Here is a 19,148-nt window from a genome sequence, read left to right on the forward strand (position 1 = left end):
AGGAGAAGCTTAGGAAGCAGGCCACCGTGGTACCTCCTGTTGCTCCCTGCCTACCCCTGCTCCCTCTCTTTGTCCCATCCAGCCGAAAGTCCTGTGTCCCCAGCTGCTGGGAACAAGGACTGCAGGCCTCACTGTTGCCTCACGCGGCTCTGGCCCTGCTGTTCCTCTGGCACTTTACACTCTCACGCGTCCTCTTTCCCATCGTGCTTCCCACACTCCTTCCCTTGCTGCTTTGAAAAATCGAAAAATTGAAGTGTTTACAGTTCTTATGATTTTAGTGTGAGTATATCATAGTACTTTTAGCATCAGAGTTGATATATTACAATTGCAATTTAACTGGACCCCTGCATTTGCCGCTGCAGAACCCCTGCGTGTGGCAGGGCAGCTCTGGTCTGGTTCAGTCCTCTTTCCCTTTATTCCCTTCTCTCATTTCCATCTGCTTTGCATATCGAATGTCAGTGCAGAACTGCTCACCACTCATTGTTGGGCTAAGGTTACGTTTTGTGGTGTAACTAGTAGTATCATGAAGACAGACTAGCCGCATAGCCAGTTCTTACTTTCTTCTAGCCTTTGATCTAGATTTCTGTGGGAGTGAAAATTTCTTCCTTACATTTGCCTGAAATAGTCAGATTTGAATTAAAAACTGTGGCAAATGCCACTTCTCTACCTCTTCTTTGTATTCTAAGCAAGATCCCCGATTGCTCTGGGTAGTGTGTATTAGGATTGAATTTCTTAGTAGGGTGCTATTTTTGCAAATATAGCAAGAATTTTTGGTCCAGAATAAATGCATTTGGATGTCCTCCACCTCACGTTCCACTGTTCTTAAAGGACTTGAGGTTGCAGATTGGACGCAGCACAAAGGATCCAGCGATGCTGTTCCGCTTGACATACTGGTGACAGAAGTGAGTGTGGCCACAGTCCCTGAGTGTAAGTCACCAGCCACGCCTGTGTGCAGGAGGGAGGTTCCACCCACTGAGACCTTTGTCCTCCGTTCTGTCTTGAAGAAACCTTGTGCGCAGCTGTCTCTAGAGAGCTTACAGGTGAGAGAAGTTACCTTACCTAAAACAAATGAATAAAACCTCATTTTGCTTCAAAGCAGTGCCCCTGAAATCACGTGTACATCATCTGGTGTAAGGAGAACCCACTTACCCTCAGTTTTTTCCTGTACTTTTCTCATAGCCCTGTGTGAAATTTGTTACTTTTTTAAAAGTATATAGAATTGAATGCAAGTAGCTTATTAAGAGACTTGTTATCTTAATTATGATGGTCCCTTACATTGACAGAATTATATTTCAGTAATTGATCTTTTTTTTTTTTTTTCACTATTTTCGTTTTGGTACCGGGAACAGAACTCAGGCCCTTGTACCTGCCAGGCAGGTGCTGCGCCGCTGAGCTACATCCCCGGCCTTGTTTCAGTAACTGAATACGACTAGGTAGTGATATTCATTGCTCATAACAATGTTAGTCTGTTACCTGTCAGTCCATCCAAAGTATTTGGTTTTAATACTTCTTTCAGCCAAACTTTTTTTCTCCCAGCTGAACTGATAGGAGAAAAGAGGAAGCTAATGGAAAGTTGGTGGTGTTTACTGAGCGGTTTCTGTCTGTCCTTCTGGCATATATGCAGCAGCAGTTCTGCCAAAGAAGTACTGGCCTGTGTGGCATGCACTTAGGCTCAGTGTGTGTAGTGCACCCACGAAGACTTGAGTTCCCCGCAGATTAAGTTCCCAAAGGCTGCCGTAGAGAAACTGGAGCAGAGTGCCTGGTTGAAACCAGCTGGAAATTTAATAGCTGGGCAGAGTAACCGTGTGCCCTGGTTCCTTGTGTGTAAAAGGATGTTATTAATAAGCATCTGTTAGAACAATTTGAGCATTAAATAGAATAATGGTATGACATTAGCACCAGTGTGTGGCACATCAAAAATACCAATCTTGTTTTTAAACCATAGCATTGTAATATACAACTGTGTACACAAAGCTGTGTGTCAATCAAAATGAAGTGAAGTACTTTACCCACATAGATTGTTGATGGTCAGTTGCTATCTCAAATGTTTCAACACCTGTTTTAGCTGAGATGTGATTGGAATTTCTTTCTTTTTTTTTTTTTTTGTACTGAGGATCCAACTCCTGACCTTGCACTTGCAAGGCAGGCACTTACGCCACTGAACTAAATCCCTGGCCTTGATTGGAATTTGTAATACCTGTGCTTACTCATACTTTATCGCCTCCTAAAAGGACTTAACATTGTAACAGCTCTTCTCATTATCAGTATAGCTTATCATTTTAAAAAATCACAATATGACACAGCAAACATTGAGTCCAAATATTGAATCACAGGATTTTGTTTAAAACCGGTGATTTTTGTCTTTTTAACTAAGCTGGCCAAAATTGGCTAGCTGACAAAATTCAGGTCCTTTGTTAACTTTTGTGGTGATTTTAATTAAAAATAAATCTAAAAGCAACCATGAACTGTCATGTAGGTTAAGGTATTTCCCAGTCATTACTGGGAATTATTGGTGTCTGTGTTTTCTTGGCGAGGAAGAACTGACTCTGGAAAGACAGCAAGTTAAGGGTTGTTTGGAGCAGATATTCTTAGAGCAAGTGCTGTTGCTGGGTGGGGGTAGCTCTGAGAACAAAGCCTGGGCAGGGCTTTCAGGTGAACCTGGATGCGTATAGGTGGTGCTTCAGAGGTCCCCTGGCTGTGGTCCTCAGTGGAGTGCTGGGGGCTCTGTCTTTTTCTTCAGGGTTTGCAGTGTCCCTTCCTTTCTACCTTGCCTGTATAATCTTAACTTAGATAAACACTCAAGGCCAAAAAGCTAACTTCTTTCCTTTTTCTTCCTCAATAATATGGTAATGGAGGCAGGAAATTTAAACACTCAGCAAAGGTGTACTTCCCACATTCAAAAGAGATACCATTGTAGTCATCTTTTACCTGTTTGATTTCTTTCTCATTTTAGTGCAGTTTTTATATTTCAGGTCATTTATAACTGTCTCCCTCATCTAACACCAATTACAGTACACCTAAAGTCTAGGCACTGGCATTTTTTTTTAGCTGCACTTGCTAGATCAGAGTGGGAATAAATGTAACCCACATTTATGGATTTCTGTTAATTTCAGCCTAAAATAATATTTACTCAAGTAATATTTAGATAACCTAGTTTTTATTTGTAGCAAATATCATAGTGTTTTAAGCCAGAACAGTTTTGAAAATAAAGATAATCTTTAGTACTACAGTGTGTGCCCTTTGCTGAAATAGTTCAGAATTGCCATTCTTAGGACTTTGCGTGTAATGTGTGTGTGTGTGTGTGTGTGTGTGTGTGTGTGTGTGTATCTGTAAAATCACTCACCTGATGATCACTTTGTTTAGGAACACCAAAACAACCTCTGTGATAATGGGATGCATCCAAGCTTAGCTTCAGATCTTTTAAACTGCTGCAAAGAACAAAAAGCTGGTAAGAATTTTATATTTACTTTTAAGCCTGAGAATAGCATTTTCTTGTTAATAAAGTCTGGTATATCAGATTTTCAGTGGTCTGCTAATGCTTTGGGCTTTAGGCAATTACATGGGAATGAAGAACAGAGAACCTCAGAATTGATCAAGGCAGTGATGGCGAACCTTTCAGACACTGAGTGCCCTAACTGCAGCTCGAACCCCACTTATTTATCACAGAAGTGCCAACACTACAGTTCAACCTGACTGTCCAGTGCTTGCCTGCTGGGGTGACTTGGTCGTGTGCCAACAGAGAGGGTTCTGCATACAGCTGTGGCATGTGTGCCACTGGTATAAGGACTGGCGGGGTAGCTCAGTGGTAGAGTACTTGCCCAACATGCATGAGCCTCTGGGTTCTATTCCCAGCACCAAAAATCAAAAAGGGTTTGGTCTGTTTACCTTATCCATTTCCATGTGTTTGTGGAACCGTTAAATGTTTCTGATGCTTATGCAAAATTTTACTTCAAAAGTCTCTGCCATCCTTTTGCTGGAAATTTGCTTCTCTTTTCCAATTCAAATTTGTTCTGCAGGCCAGATTTTTTTATTTTACAAATAATTATGTAATATATTACTTTAAAAGATTTTAGTATATGCTCGTTTGATAAATATACCATATTTTTTAAAAAAGATTACTGTTTATTCTTTGTAGAAGATCAAGACAATTGTAGAGTGCCTGGTTTTCTAAATATGAAGAAGAGGAAGAGAGTTACTTTTGGAGAGGAGCTAAGCCCGGAAGTGTTTGACGAGTCTTTGCCAGCTAACACCCCGTTGTGTAAAGGAGGAACACCTGCCCGTCAGGACTTCAATAGGATCAGTCCCCAGCTGCCAGAGGAGTCACCAGTTCCTGAGCACTTGCCTCAACCAGATTTTGATGATAAAGGGGAGAATCTTGTAAGTGGGAAAGCCTGGGACAAACTGGCTTATACTTTCATAGGCTTCACCTGTTTTCAAGAGCAATGATGATATATACTTATATAGAAATAGTTTTTCCCCCTTTTCCCTATTCTGAACAGTACTTCCATGACTCCTAAAATGTCATGTATTTTATGAAACCCAAACTTAAATACTTTCAATTGTAAGACATATTGTTGTTTTAATGTGTTAAGAAAACATGCTGAAAATTAAACACATTTATGCATTGTAAGATTTTAGAGACATGAAAATACAAAGATGCATCCATTTTTCAATTGAAGTACTATAGAAATTTATCTATTTTCTGATAAATTTACTTATCTATTGTTTCTGGGAAACAATTGTACTTTAAAAAAATATTGGTAAAATTTGAATCTGACTAATCAGGAAGAAGGGAGAGAGAAATTACCAGTATCGATAGGGTAAAAAGTAACACACAACCTAACAAACACTAAGTAGGAATAAGTAAATACTGTAAACCTCTTATGCTAATAAACTTAACAATTTATATGAACTAAGCATCAGTAGCCTTATACTGACTAAAGAGATTTAAATCGCCCCTTAAACCTTCCCACACAGAGCGCTAGGTGACTTTTACTGACAAACCCTTAATCAAGTCAGGTTAGAATTGTGCACATACTCTTCCAAAACTTGAAGCATCTGAAATATTTTCTAACTGTGTGATACCACTTTTAACCTGAAACTAAAATCATTTATAACAAGAAAATTACAGTTCAGCATCCTCATCAACATAGCAATATGTGAAAGGTAATTTTATTGTCACGTGAGATTTGGCTCAGATATGGAACGTTAGCTGATGTTTGTTGAACAGTGTAGTCACCATGTTTATGTTTTTTTCTGTTCTGTTTTGTTTTATTTTATTTTATTTTTTGGTACCAGGGATTGAACTCATGACCTTGTGCTTGCCAGGCAAGCGCTTGTGCCGCTGAGCTAAATCCCCAGACATTATAGTTCACCATGTTAACAGACCAAGATAACAGTGATTGTCTCAGTAGACGTGTAAGAAACATATGACAAAATCTAGTGTCCATTTCTGGGTTAAAAGCATTCTGAGCAAACTGGTGACTAAAGGGAATTTCTTCAAACTGGTAAGTTTCATCTATAAAGATCAGTAACTGTCTTACTGTCAGTTGTGTAGGCAAGATTACTTAACTGTGTTTATATTGTTGTTTAATCCTGAAGTTCCCTGAATAATATTGTCATGTTAGCTCATGTTTAATAATGAACTTTGTAGGATTTAAGATATGTTTTGTTGTTGTTGTTTTTGGTCAGGATCTTCTTAGCCTGACCTTGAGCTCACTTTTAACCCAGGTGGGTCTTGTTAAACTCACAATGATCCTCCTGCCTTTGACTCCCCAGTGCTGGGATTACAGGTGCACACCACCACACCTGGCAAGATATGGGTTTTTAAATAAACTAGGAAGGAACTAAGTAACAGATCGTTAGGATTACTTACACTTTTTAATAGAAAGTTTATTTTTATTTTCTTGATAGCAGTTATGGTTTCATTTTAAAGATGATTGGTCAATGAATATTTTCGTTTTGCTTTAGCTTCTGTTTAATCTCTTATTGATTTCTCACCTTTGTTTGTTATAATTCTGCTACCAAAACAAATCCTTATTAGTTTTTCCTTTCGGGCACATTATTTGTATGTTAACTGAATTTAAGAAATATCTGAATTTCTGTTCTTTTATTTCCTTTACTTAGGAGAACATTGAGCCACTTGAGATATCATTTGCAATTCTGAGTCCTATTAAATCTTCAGTCTCTGAGACTCTTTCAGGTATAACTCTTATTTATATTATAAATGTCTTTTTCAGTGTATGAGACTTAATCTTTATTTTCTTTTTAAAGTTTTATTATCACAGCAGTACAGGTTGGTTTACAAACCTACTATTGTAGCTTAGAAAAGCTTGCCTACCGTACAGTGTCCTTAGAAGGGTACCCCTGTTTCAAATTGCCATAAGCAGTGCTGTTGGTTCTCTCAGCTCTCAAGTATTGGTGATAAGATCCTAACCAGTTTGCACAATTGAGATCATTTGGATTGTAAGGGTCATTCGTAAACATTCAAAGATTTTCTTCAACATTAATATAGCATTTTTGGCATACGTACTTCCCAAAGACTCTGTGCCTTTTATGATCATGACAAGAACAAAAGTTTCTCCCAGCTTTCGTGACAGACTTAGGAGGCAGATGTCGTGGAATGGGGCACTGGGATGGAGTTTTTGTTCATATATTTCCCTTAGATAAATGGCTTCTTGCTGACACAAGCCAAGGTTAGAGTGCAGAATCCAAGCTAGAGCCACAATTTGGTCCATAGGCTATTACACTGCCAAGTCTGATCTTAAACTCCTTGCACTATGGTTCATTTATACCATATCTAAACTTTCAATACAGTATTGTTACGATTATCTTAATGCCCTTATCACAGTTTCATCTGATAAAATATAATTTGGAATTAACACATTTCCGAAAATGCATGTGTTTATTGTAGTATATGGGTACATGTATCGTAATATAAGTTAGTCTGTTATCTTAGGATGATAGTATGTTTGGTCATCTTGGAAAGTTGTGAAAGTTTCTCAACTTACTTAGTAAACTTAATTTTCTAAAAAAATTTTTGGATTTCAAAATGTAATTTTATTAAGTATTTATGTTCAAGTATATTAAAAGCAAAGATAAGTATCAAAAAAAAACCTTTCCAGTATTTTCCAGTGATAATGTACATTAGTTTTGTGTTAATCACCAGATTTTGCCTGTTTCTTGCTTATCAGGCACTGATAATTTTAGTTCTTCAGATAACTACCAGAATATATCATCCTGTAAAGTTGGTAAACCAACATGGACTTCAAACAGAAGAAATGTAAGTATTTATATTAAATCATATTTTTTCCATTTTCATAAAAATTGTAATAGGTAGTCTTGGCTTGATCAGTGTCACTAAGAATTAAAACCTTATCCTGTGCTGCAGAATGGTTTTTTTGTTTTTTTGTTTGTTTGTTTTTTGGTACCAGGGATCAAGCTCATGACTTTGAGTTTGCCATGCAGGTGCTTATGCAACTGAGCTACACCCCACAGCAGAATGTTTTACTGATTAGATTTTAATTAATTCTGTTAGAGGAAGATCCACTAAAACATTTGTGTCAGATTTGTGTTAATATGGAAGGTGGTAATCTGTTTGAAAAGTTTGTTTGAGATCTATGATCTGACCGGCGCAGCTCCAATGAAACAGGAGACAGGAGACACTTTTGTGGACGACAGTTAACTGCTAGTTTATTTACGCGGGCTCTGGTTTATATATTTGGCCGTGACCAATCACAGGCTGCCACGAGGAAGCAGGGCGGGAATGGGACACAGGCTCCGGCTACCATATCCAGCTGTGGCCAATCAGGAGTTGCCACAGAGTACGGAGTGAGCATGAAGTGCGCACGGGTTGGCTAATTTAAAGAGGGACGTAGCGCATTGCGGAAGCTGGCGTGGTCCTTAGTCCCAGGTGGGGTATGGTATGTTGAGCGCCTGCGCCCAACATCTCCCCCTTTCTTTATAACTGACGCAGGGCCTCCAGAGGTCGGTGCCCCTCGTGAGGTGTCATGCTGCAGTCATGACAGTGCCTCACTACTCGTTGGTGCTCTTTTGGAGGGGGCGGGAGTATTGTTTTATGAGCCCAACCCGCATGCTCACCAACATGGGGACCGGGGTGTCTCCTGGCCAAGGACGACACCCCCTGCGATGCTTTGCTCCACACCTGCGTCACAGCATGGTGAGCCATGCTGCCGGGCTTTGACCAGATTCCATGATCAGCAATGCTTGTTTGATACTTTGTCCCTATTCCTTTGTCTGCGAATCCGACAGAGCAGAAGTAGACTGCTGAATGCGGCAAGTGTAGTCATGGTAGCCAGAGCCCCTGTTCCTGCCCATTCCTTTATGAAAGCCAATTGGAGAGTTGGCCCGAGCTGGATCACAGGAAACTCGTCTGAGTCCGCCATAACTGGAATCGGTGTGAACTGGAGTACCTGCATAACAACAGCTGAAAGTGCACTGTTATCCCAACATTATAACGTATAACAGGTTGCGGTGGAGCAATTTAGAAAAGTCATTGGCTGCAAGGACCGTACGAGATGCAAGAAGGAAGGGAAAAGGAGGCTACTAACCAGGGGAGTTGGCCAAGGTGCCATGGTTAATGGGAGTTGTGGGTATACTTGCTAGGTCTGGCTTGTGAGGCTCCTGTTGGTTCCCCTGTTCTGTGGTTGACGTTTCCTCTGGGTCGGGGTCTGGTGGTTTGCAGGGACATATCAGGTGTTCCGGGACCCAGACAGGTTCGCTGCCTTCTTCCTGCGGGAAGATACAAACCGCCCCTCTCGCCCAACTAAGTACTGGGCTGGGGCCTCTCCACACCCCATGCAGGAGGTCTTTCCAGCGTACCCAACCATGTTTGGGTGCGACAGGGTTGGCATGTAGCTGTGCTGGCGTGGATCCTTGTGGGTTGATGTTTACAAAATTGTAAGTGAAGAGGGCAAGATTTAGTCTGGCCCTAGGTGTCATGCCCTGGGCAATACCCTCCTTTTGTTTAAACAGAATAGACTTGAGGGTTTGATATGGCCTAACTTTAATTGCTCTTGAATAAGTTTGGATGCGGCTTCTGCTTTGTCTCGTGGTAGGGTCGTCAACAATGGCAAGCCCCGACTCCTGCCAAGTTAACGAACTACACCTGGTGCTGACCCAGAGCAGCTGTGAGCTGCTTAATGAGCAGCATGGCTGTTTCTGCGTCTCCAAAAACTCTCCCTGCTGCCTCCATCATGCAGGCCACAAAATCTGAAAAAGGCTCACTTGGGCCCTGCAAAATTTTTGTCAAGTGGCCTGAGACTTCTCCCCTAGCCGAGACCCGTTTCCATGCTTGTATGGCTATTCTATTTATCTGTGCATACACCTCTTGTGGAAATATCAGCTGGTTATTGAGATACTGCCCTTGTCCTAATAACATATCTGCATTCCAGGCGGCCTGATTGTTCTGGGCATTAGCTTGGGCCTGTTCTGTGGCAAGTTCAACATTCCAAGCTTTCCAATCAAGATATTGACCTGGGCTGAGCACTGCCTTGCACAAACTGGCCCAATCAGCAGGTGTCATGGCATTTCCTGCCAGGGCTTCTACTAGGGACAGGGTATACGCCCTGTTAACACCGTACATGGTGCTGGCCTCCTTAAGATGCTTTATCGCCTTCATATCTATAGGCAGGTGGGCTCTGTTTCCCTGAGCATCTACAGCAACTGGAAAAGCCTGGAGAAAACGGCCCAGGCCTCCTGGGTCCTCTCTTTTGACTTGATGCCAAAGGTCTTCCTGGAATGTCCCAGGGGACATCTGGACCCGTTGCGGACAGCTACATAGCTGATGGCAGGGTCTCTGGTGAGCATGATAATCTGGCGGGTCGGGAGGTAGAGCCGTAGGTCTTATACAGGGTGGCCCTGGGATCCCATACTCGCTTTCATTGACCCATTTACTCTGAGAAATCCTGCGTTGCAGCTCATTTATGGCCTCAGAGTAAGGCCCTCTCGACTGCGTGTATGTGACTTCCCCTCTTTCGGTGGTGTCTGCATCCACCATTTTGTATACTTCTTCTTCCTCCCCCTCATTATCTGACGAGTCCTTTGTTTCTGGGTTGGGTGGGGTCACCTCGCCTGCGGCACTGGGCTCACGAGATTGCTCGCGGGAGGATTCTGCCTGATGGTAATCAAGCGCCATGGCGCCAGCCCTTATATGGTCACGACAAGAGGTGTCTGCAAGGCAGCCTCTCACTACTGCCCAAAGGGGTCTGACTCCTGGCTCCAGGAGGCCCTTTTCTGTTGCAAAGTCAAGATCTCTCCCTAATTTATCCCAGCTGGGGATGGTAATGGACCCCGTGGGACCAAACCAAGGTGCTACCTTATCGACCTGATCGAGGAAGTTTTGAATTTGTTCTCGTTTCATTTGTAATCCCTTTTCTCTCAGTAAGTCGCTTAAGGCGACTGACAGTGGCTGAGTAGCCGTGTTACCCATGTTAACCGGAATTTCAAGAGTTTCTTTTTATTTTTATTTTTTTTTCTTTTCCTTTTTTTTTTTTTTAACAGGGACAGCTTAGTCCCCGCGCCCCTTTACGGCGCCCCCAAAACCTGCCTCTTTATGGCACCGGGAACTCTCTTTACGAGTTCCTCGACCCTTGCGACGCGTCCGCCCAAGGTTGCCCGATAGCCCCCGCCATCCGGCCCTGCAGCCCCCGCTGCCTGTTGCGTAGCCCCCGCTACCAACGTTGAGCAGTTTAACCTGTCAGCCCCCGCCTGCCGAGTAGCCCCCGCTATCGGCGCTTGACGGTTTTACCTGTTAACGTCTCTGTTCCGTCGGAGGGAGAGGTTCGTTCCCCGTACTGTCGGAGAGAGGGTCTCAGCGCTCCCCGTACGGGCCACCAGTTGACCGGCGCAGCTCCAATGAAACAGGAGACAGGAGACGCTTTTGTGGACGACAGTTAACTGCTAGTTTATTTACGCGGGCTCTGGTTTATATATTTGGCCGTGACCAATCACAGGCTGCCACAAGGAAGCAGGGCGGGAATGGGACACAGGCTCCGGCTACCATATCCAGCTGTGGCCAATCAGGAGTTGCCACAGAGTACGGAGTGAGCACGAAGTGCGCACGGGTTGGCTAATTTAAAGAGGGACGTAGCGCATTGCGGAAGCTGGCGTGGTCCTTAGTCCCGGGTGGGGTATGGTATGTTGAGCGCCTGCGCCCAACAATGATCTTTTAAGTATTTTGTTGAGGTGAATGTGGAGGTTAGCATGTAATTAATGGAGCCCATAAATGACATGAATACAACCCTTTCTTAACACCTTCCTGCCTGATTGACCCACCACTGGTACATGAATGACTGTCCCATCAGGAGGCTGGTACCATCAGAGGTACAAAAGAATGTAATCACTTTTATTGATCTTTTTACTAACAAAATTATTTTAGATAAAACTGCCAAATGGGACAGTCATGCATGTACTGGGTGGTTCAGACCACCCACCAGCAAGACATGTGAATTATGGCCCTGTTATGAATGTGTTAAACTGTACTTTGCAGTGTTGGTTTTAGCTGGGAATGCATGGCTTTTGATATTATATTAAATTAGATAATATTGGAGTTTTGTCTATGATCATAATATAAAAAGATGTTATCATAGGGCTTTTAGCTGATACAGTGTTTTATAAACCCAAAATTCAAACCTAGATAATCAGTCATGATTTTCTTTTCTGTAACACAACAGTTGGGTACTAAATTGTTTGTTCTACGTATATATTTGGTAAATGAATAAATCAACTAGTTCTTAAGTGGTTTTTTTTTCCCTAATATAATTGGGTGGTATTCATTTGTTTCTGAATCTATGTTTTATAGATCAGAATTGGTAAATACCATTTCCCTTGAATTATGGTTAAAACACCTCTAGTGGAATTAGTGAATTGAGAAGTAACAAGATGCGAACGGGTAGATCATTGTGGAGAGCACAACAAAGTGAGAGCTGTACCTTGAACTGTGAATGCTTGTGCTTTGTGGATCCTTACCCTTAAATTTTCATTACAGCAGTTGGCCAGTGTTACAGAAGAGAATGTTTGCAACTTATTTAACGCGGAAGCTCAGCCTTGTAAAGAAAAGAAAACTAATGGAAGGAAGTCTCAACAAACCAAGTGCACAAACAGAGCAGTTTCTAAAAAGAAACAGGTGAGTGTCTTTTTAAAGATAACGCATGAGCTTTCATGTATTTCTTCATTGTGTGATAAAGAAATGGGACACAAATTTTTTCCAGTTCACAATGGACTAAGGTTAGTGAAAGTGTCATAATCTGGAATGGGCCTTAAAAGATTGATACTCAGGTGCTTCACCTTTGTGTGTCTCCTCCAGCACAATAAATAATAGAGGCTCAAATATGAAATGGCTTCTCGTTTCTGAGTCTGATATAATCCTGCGTCCAATGGGATCTTACTTTTTTTTCCCTTTAAAAATTTTAATAGACAGGAAACAACATAGAGTAACTGCCAAGACACATAAAGTAACTTTTCTGCTAATATATGATCCCAGAAAGAATCCCTGTCACTCAGGGCAAATCGCATGGGTGTTTTCCCAGTTGTCCTCAGGCTGTGTGGGCCGTGGACCAAGGCAGCTGCCCTGTCTGGCAGGTGTCACATCACCTTCTGTTTCAGGCTTGGCTCACATCCCTGTCTGGAGTGACCGAGGCTTCCCAATAAGGGTGGGGCTATTTTCCCTTGATGACCTTTGCCGGTTATCTCAGGACGTGCCACACCCATTATAGATTGTCCCCCACATAGTTGTCGAACTCTGCTTGCTGGTTGCAAGGGTAACAAAATGCTGGTCACAGTCTGTTGGAGTAATCAGCACAGGGCCAGTGCTGTGTGAAAGGCTGCGTAGAGTGAAGCTTTATCTGCCTCCTGCACTTGCAGCTCCTCTAGAGTGGGCAGCTGCGCTAGCCCTGGCCTGACGGCAGTACCCTACCCTAGGAGGGGCCTTCAGCCCTGTCTCCTTGAGCTTCCACTGTGATTGCTGGTGAGGGCCAGGGTACCCGTGGATGTCCTGATTTCTCAGGTTAGAATGAAGGCACTGTCTGCTGCTTGCCGGCTTCTCATTGTAGCATCACCTTTGTGTATCTAGGGATAAATCAGAAATCCACTTTGTCTTCCTCACTGTGCGCAGTCATCTCGGATCCCTTTGCTGTCTGTGTTCCTCTTACCCCCCATTCACTGTGCACCGTCATATGACCCCCTGGTCACTGGAAAGTTTTTGGTCTGTACCTCTTCATTACGTTTCTTTCTTCATCCTGCACTGCATGAGCCCTTCGTGTCAGCCTCGCGCAGGAGCCACGCTAGTCTGCGTGTCGTTGTTTTTATATTTGTGCTGCCGAAGCGAGCAGTCCCGCAACTCTTCAGTAATTTCAGTTCTCGGTGTCCTTTCATTCTTAGCCAACCAGCAAAACTTGGGCTCTGGAGTAATTATTCCTCCTGCCGTCTAGTATCACCCCAAGTGATGCACACGTCGTGTGGGGAGGATAGCAGCACAGTGGAGCCATGATTTCAGATAGCACATGGGAAGTTTGGTCTCGTTTTTCACTACATTGCTACTTTCTTTAGTTATTTTTCCAATGGATTTAGTAATTTAATTACTAAAATTCATGTATACTCTTCAGCCCTGCTCTCAATTAATGTCTCAGCAGCAGATGACATGATCAGTCAGTCCTTCCCAGTCTGTTAAAAGTTCATTTCTTCTGCCCATCCTTTACTCTTTGTATTTCCTAGAATTCTCTTTTCTTCAAAAATTATTTTTTTCTGGGTGATATCATATGTATCATAGTTACTGACCAGTTTTAAAGACCACATCTTCTTGATTCAGCAGTCTGCTTGACATCTCCTCTGAAACCATCCTACAAGCACTTCAGAACTGGCATTTCCCACTAAACACGTTTCACCACATGTAAAATTCCATGAGTTTCCCTTCTCCATGAAATGAAAGTGACTATTTTTCATGGATGAATGGCAAAGATTCCCTTATGTCATGAAATCTGGAGGAAACTGGGAGTTTTCTTAGTTTTTTCCCTTTTTAAGATCACACTTTTAATAAAATGATGCGATCGTTTTCCTGAACAAATTGTGTAAGTTCAAAGATATGCGTAAGTTTTATTATATTAGAAACTGATTTCCTTTACTCTCTTAATAAACATGGCTATAAATCATGCCCGTTTCTTCATATCAGATCAGTGGTCAGAAGGTTCAAGAAAGATTGAGGATTAGATTGCTCCAACCCCTTCTATGACCCTGTTGACTTAATCTAGTTTATGTAATAAGAGGGATAAACTTAGAATAGCAGTGAGATGAGGAGGGGTATTAAGCAACAGATGACAGGCTTCAATGAATTTCTAGAAAACAAAGCAGATGGGAGCAGGTTGACAGATAAAGAGGTGGAAAGATTTACAGCTCAGAATGTGCTAGGAGGGAACTAGAGGGCTCTGGGAACCAGGCTGCTTGTTGAATCCCCAGAGACTCTGGGCCCAGAATTGGCAGGTACACTGGATGGTGCGAGGAAGAAGTGGGACTGAAAAAACAGATTAGTTGAAATCTTATATATGGAACAGTTTGCAGCAGTTGGCATGCCACCCCGTTTTCCTGCCATGATGCTCAGAAGTTGTCATCTAGATTTAAAGTCTCATTCTGCCACGTAGAAAGTTCCAGTCTTGACAGTCAGCTCTTGACCCCAAAGCAAAGCCTAAGAGTTTGACCTTTCTATCCTGCCCTGCTCTGACCTGCCCTGCCCTGCCCTTTCCCCAAGTTCCTAGGTAGATTTTTCATGCAGGAAAAGGCTCAGCTGGAATGCAGAGAAAACCCATACCAACACGCCCAGTCTTCTCTTTAAGAATGAGATCGTTGAGTGAAACAAGCACGAAAGAGACAAGATTAATGTTAATAGTAGAGTTTAAAAAATTGACCCCAAATAAATAGGTTATTCAACAAATGGAAGAAATATACATACATATTCTGTTATGCTCAGATTTAAGAAAATACTATCTGCATGAGAGAAGAGGATGCTATGAAAAAGGAACAGAGAAAAGTGACTATAGAAATAAAAAATGTAAGAGATTGTGGGTGGCTCTGAGAGTGTGCTGCTGGCCTCCACGTGACCTCCCATGGCACCCAACTGAACATCCAACCAGTGGATCTGAAAGTCCTTAAAATGTAGAAATAGGTGATGGTCAGAGCACCCCCTTCAGGCCACCTATACCAAGCCACAGATGATGCACAAAGTACTGATACCAACCTCAGTGAAGAACAGGTCTAGAAGATAAAATAGGTGAAACTACTGAAGACAGAGGCACAGGTTAAGGACTTTCTAAACAGAAACCCAGTTATACAAGAATAATATCAAGACTCAACAAATGGAATTACACTCAACTAAAAAGCCTCTACACAGCCAAGCCAAGGAAACAACCAGTACAGTAAAAAGACAATCTACAGAATAGGAAAAGTATTTTGCTAGCTACTTTATAGAAAGGACTAATATCTAGAATATATGAAGAACTCAAATCACATCACCCAAAATAAAAGACCCAATCAAAAAACAGGCAACTGAAATGGATGGATGCTTCTTAGAAGTAGTACCAGTGGCCAGTAAGTGCATGGAAAAATGTTCAGCTCAGATTAAAGGGTCCTGGGAGCCCTGAGCAGTGTGACAGGAGTTCTGTGGTCTGCTCCCATTCACAGGTGAGACCTCATTTGGAAGATTACGGTGGTTTGCCCTGCTGCCTGTTTGTCATTCTGGAGAGTCACATGTCTGCCACTTAGGTTTTGATCACACTCAAACTATTTAAAGGATACATGCTTTGGTAGTCTGATGGAGCCATCAGATTTTTAATATAACAATAAGAATTTAATGAAGTATAAAATCCAGGCAGGGGGGCTGGGGATTTAGCTCAGCGGCATAAGTGCCTGCCTTGCAAGCAGGTGGTCGTGAGTTCGATCCCTGGTACTGATAAAAACGAAAAAGACAAAAAAAAAAAAAAAAAAAAAAAAAAAAAACTCCAGGTAGGAACACCAGTTCTAAAATATTTCAGCAAAATATCAAGAAATAGTCTCTGAGGGAAATTAAAAGAGACAGGATTCCTCACACCTGCTTTTGTGATCCCAAGATTACAATTGTGCAAGACAGCATCTTCTGAGATGTGTGTTCACAGTGGGTCTTACCAGCCGTGCCCAGGGTCTTAGGTCTCAATGGAAGCCCACCGTGCTACATTTCAGATTGATTAGTAGGTATCAGTGGCCTGCTGTGGCTTCTTTAAAGAGCAATACTTTCTTTTTGAAAGAAGCATGGCTTTGTCATTGAAGCCTGGCTGTTGGGACAAGCAGCAGAACTGGCTGACATGTCAGGCATTTTTATGCTTATTAATCATTCTTTATTGCTGAAGAACTGATCTGGAGTGATAATGTGTGAATTCCACTGTTGGCTAGTCAAATAAAAATAAAACATTGAGTAATCAGTTGCACACATAATTTTAGTAATCGGACTACAGAATAAAGTGAAGGCAGTCCTCCAGAAGATAGGCCAAAGGACAGGTTGAGCTCAAGAGACGGGAAAGACCACAATCTAGGATTTTACAGAAAGGAGAAAATAGGGTGGAAAGGGAGATTATCTAAAATAAGAGATCTGTCAGAAGGGAAGCAAGTTTTTGAGTTAAAAGAGACCATTGATTGCCTGATACAGTAGAAGAAACCTGGACTTGAATATGTCAGCATGAAGCTAGAGATGAAAGTGGACTTTAACTACAAAGAAACACTCATCAGGGTGACATCAAGTTCACCCGAAGCTGAAATGTTGGAAGTTCGTTGGATGGTATGTTTAGAACTGAGTGGAGTCTGATTTTGACTCAGTTTTATACTCGGCCAAATTCTTGTTGAGAATGAAGGAAAATACTAAGAGATTGAAGGGCTCTGCCTTGCACAATTTCTTCTTCCTCATGGAGATATGCCTGACACTCAAACTTAGGAAGATGTTTCAGTGCATAGACCAGTGGCTCCAAGGCAGCACACCATGGCAAGATAGTTGCTCGTTGCATGGCATACAGGAAGCAGAGTGTGACAAGGGAGGAGCTAGGAAGGGGCATCCAACCTTCTGGGTCCCGCGAGCCGCCCCTGCTGACCAGGACCTGCCTCTGGACAGCATGTCAGCTAGTCCAGTCACCTTCCAGAGATCAGACCTGTGATCACTTGAGGCCTCAGGGCAAGATTTACTGGTGTAAACTGTACTAGACTCTGAACAATATTCTCCTTGAATGTTACTGGAGAAGGTAATCTAGCAAAATGAGGAAGTGTTTTAGTTACTTTATGCTCGTCGCTGAGACAAAATACCTGGAGCCCAAAGTTGGGAAAGGAAAGGTTTATTTATTACAGTTTTTGGAGGTTTTAGTCCACACTCAAGTTGGCTCCAAGACAGGCGGGCATGGCTAGGCTGCAGTTCATGGCGGCCGCCAACAGTAAGCTGAACCTTCAAAGAGCAAGACACACCTTCTTCCTGCCCTTACATCACATCCTGGCTCCACCCCCTTGTGGGTGGAGCACTGACCATCAATCTAAGCACTAGACAATCAAATGTACAATGCAAACTCACGAGGCCTGGGGGACACAGACATAAACCATGACAGGAAGCAACCCTGAGAAATCAGGCTTTAGCAATACAAGAGAACAGTACCTGGGAAATCACTGACTAGCCAGCTGGTCACCCCCTCAAACAGCAGGCAACCCATATTTGAGCAGGAGAAAAGTGCTCTGGGAAAAGATCTGCCAACAGAAAAAAGACCTGTGACTGATAAATTTGAAGGTGCATCATGTAAAAATAAGGCTATCACATACCATTTACATATATGTCATTGTGTGCTTTTGTATGCCATGTAAAAGTTTGGGAGCAAATACAAAGCACTTTTTAGTGTGACTTCAAGTAATAAGAGTGTAGGGGAAAGCACATTGTAGGGTGTAGGAAATGACTCCTCCAAGGGATCCAGAAGAAAGGACAGGAGTATGAGCTTTGTACTGGGCAGGGCAGTGGGAAATGTTCCTACAGCCATGGTGTAGACACCTTTCACCTAAGGAGAAAGTTTTAATACCTTGGATGTCATGAAGGACAATATAAATGTTAGCAATCAAATATAATGAAAGAAAAAGGTAGAAGAAGCCAGGGCTTTAACGTTAATAGTTTAGTAAGTGCAGGCTCTGGAACCAGGTCACATCTTCTAAATCCTCACTTCGCTGCTCTCTACCAATGGAAAGTTAGGCAAGATTCTTAACTCCCCAGCTTGCTTGTGGTAGTAATGGTACTTATTTTAGAAGGTTGCTGTGAATATTGATGAATGCGTGTATGTCCATCTTAAAATTTGAAATCTAAGAGATACATTTTAAAATTGGCAAAAAGAAATGGAAATAGAAGCTCAAATTTAACCAATACAAGAGTCAACACTATCATAGGAAAGAAGATTTAGCTTGAGAAAACCAGCTTTATCTTTCATGACAGGGAATCAGCGGATCTCTAAATTATTTAATTAGAAGTAATCTTACAATGCTCAAGTGAGTTCCTTTGGAACCTGCAATGGAGAAAGTTTCCAAAACGGTACTCAAAACGTAGATTAACCGGGGGCAAATTTTCAACCAAACGACATGGAACCCACGTGGGGTCAAAAAAGACGTAAGCATTTTTAATTTCTGTAATCTTTTAAGGGTTTCTAAATTATTGAGAAAATAATAGCCATAGAAAAATGTTCAAGAAATATAAAAAAGTTTATGACACTGAAATGAAAATGAGCCTTAAACATAAAAAAAAGTTAGTACTCATTGTAGTAAGAGAACTGCAGTTCTAATGTACGTGGAGATAATCCTTCTCTCCTTTTAGGTTAGCAAAACTAGAAGCTAGCAGCGTACTCTGTGGGTGACGCCTTAGGTTGGACACACCCAAACATCTTCTGGTAATGCAGATCTCTACACAGGAGAACTTGGCAGGGTCCAGCCAAATGTAGTACTCAGGTACCCTGTGGTCCTGCATTTCTGTTTCTAGGAATCTGTCTCAAAGATGCACTGACAAAAGTGCAGGAATTATGTGTAGAGTGTTAGTTATTATGACACTTTGTAAAGCAAAACATTTTTTTTTTGAGACAGGGTCTTGTTATTGTAGCCCAGGCTGG

The 19,148-nt window shown here is 42.1% G+C and overlaps 1 protein-coding gene across 10 annotated transcripts in view; it reads left to right on the forward strand.

Annotated features, from left to right (window-relative positions):
- Positions 1–19,148, forward strand: part of Cdca2 (cell division cycle associated 2) — a 43,514-nt gene that overhangs the window by 14,412 nt on the left and 9,954 nt on the right. For all 10 annotated transcript variants that reach the window (XM_063234893.1, XM_063234891.1, XM_063234892.1 and 7 more), the window contains 6 exons: positions 829–1,040; positions 3,364–3,448; positions 4,136–4,377; positions 6,127–6,202; positions 7,194–7,282; positions 12,008–12,145. In XM_063234893.1, coding sequence (XP_063090963.1) covers positions 829–1,040; positions 3,364–3,448; positions 4,136–4,377; positions 6,127–6,202; positions 7,194–7,282; positions 12,008–12,145 — 842 coding nt within the window. The remainder of the gene's footprint in view (positions 1–828; positions 1,041–3,363; positions 3,449–4,135; positions 4,378–6,126; positions 6,203–7,193; positions 7,283–12,007; positions 12,146–19,148) is intronic.

This window comes from Cavia porcellus, unplaced genomic scaffold, assembly GCF_034190915.1.
Source record: "Cavia porcellus strain 051 isolate PalLab524CR breed Dunkin Hartley unplaced genomic scaffold, mCavPor4.1 scaffold_24, whole genome shotgun sequence".
NCBI classification, from domain to species: Eukaryota; Metazoa; Chordata; class Mammalia; order Rodentia; family Caviidae; genus Cavia; species Cavia porcellus.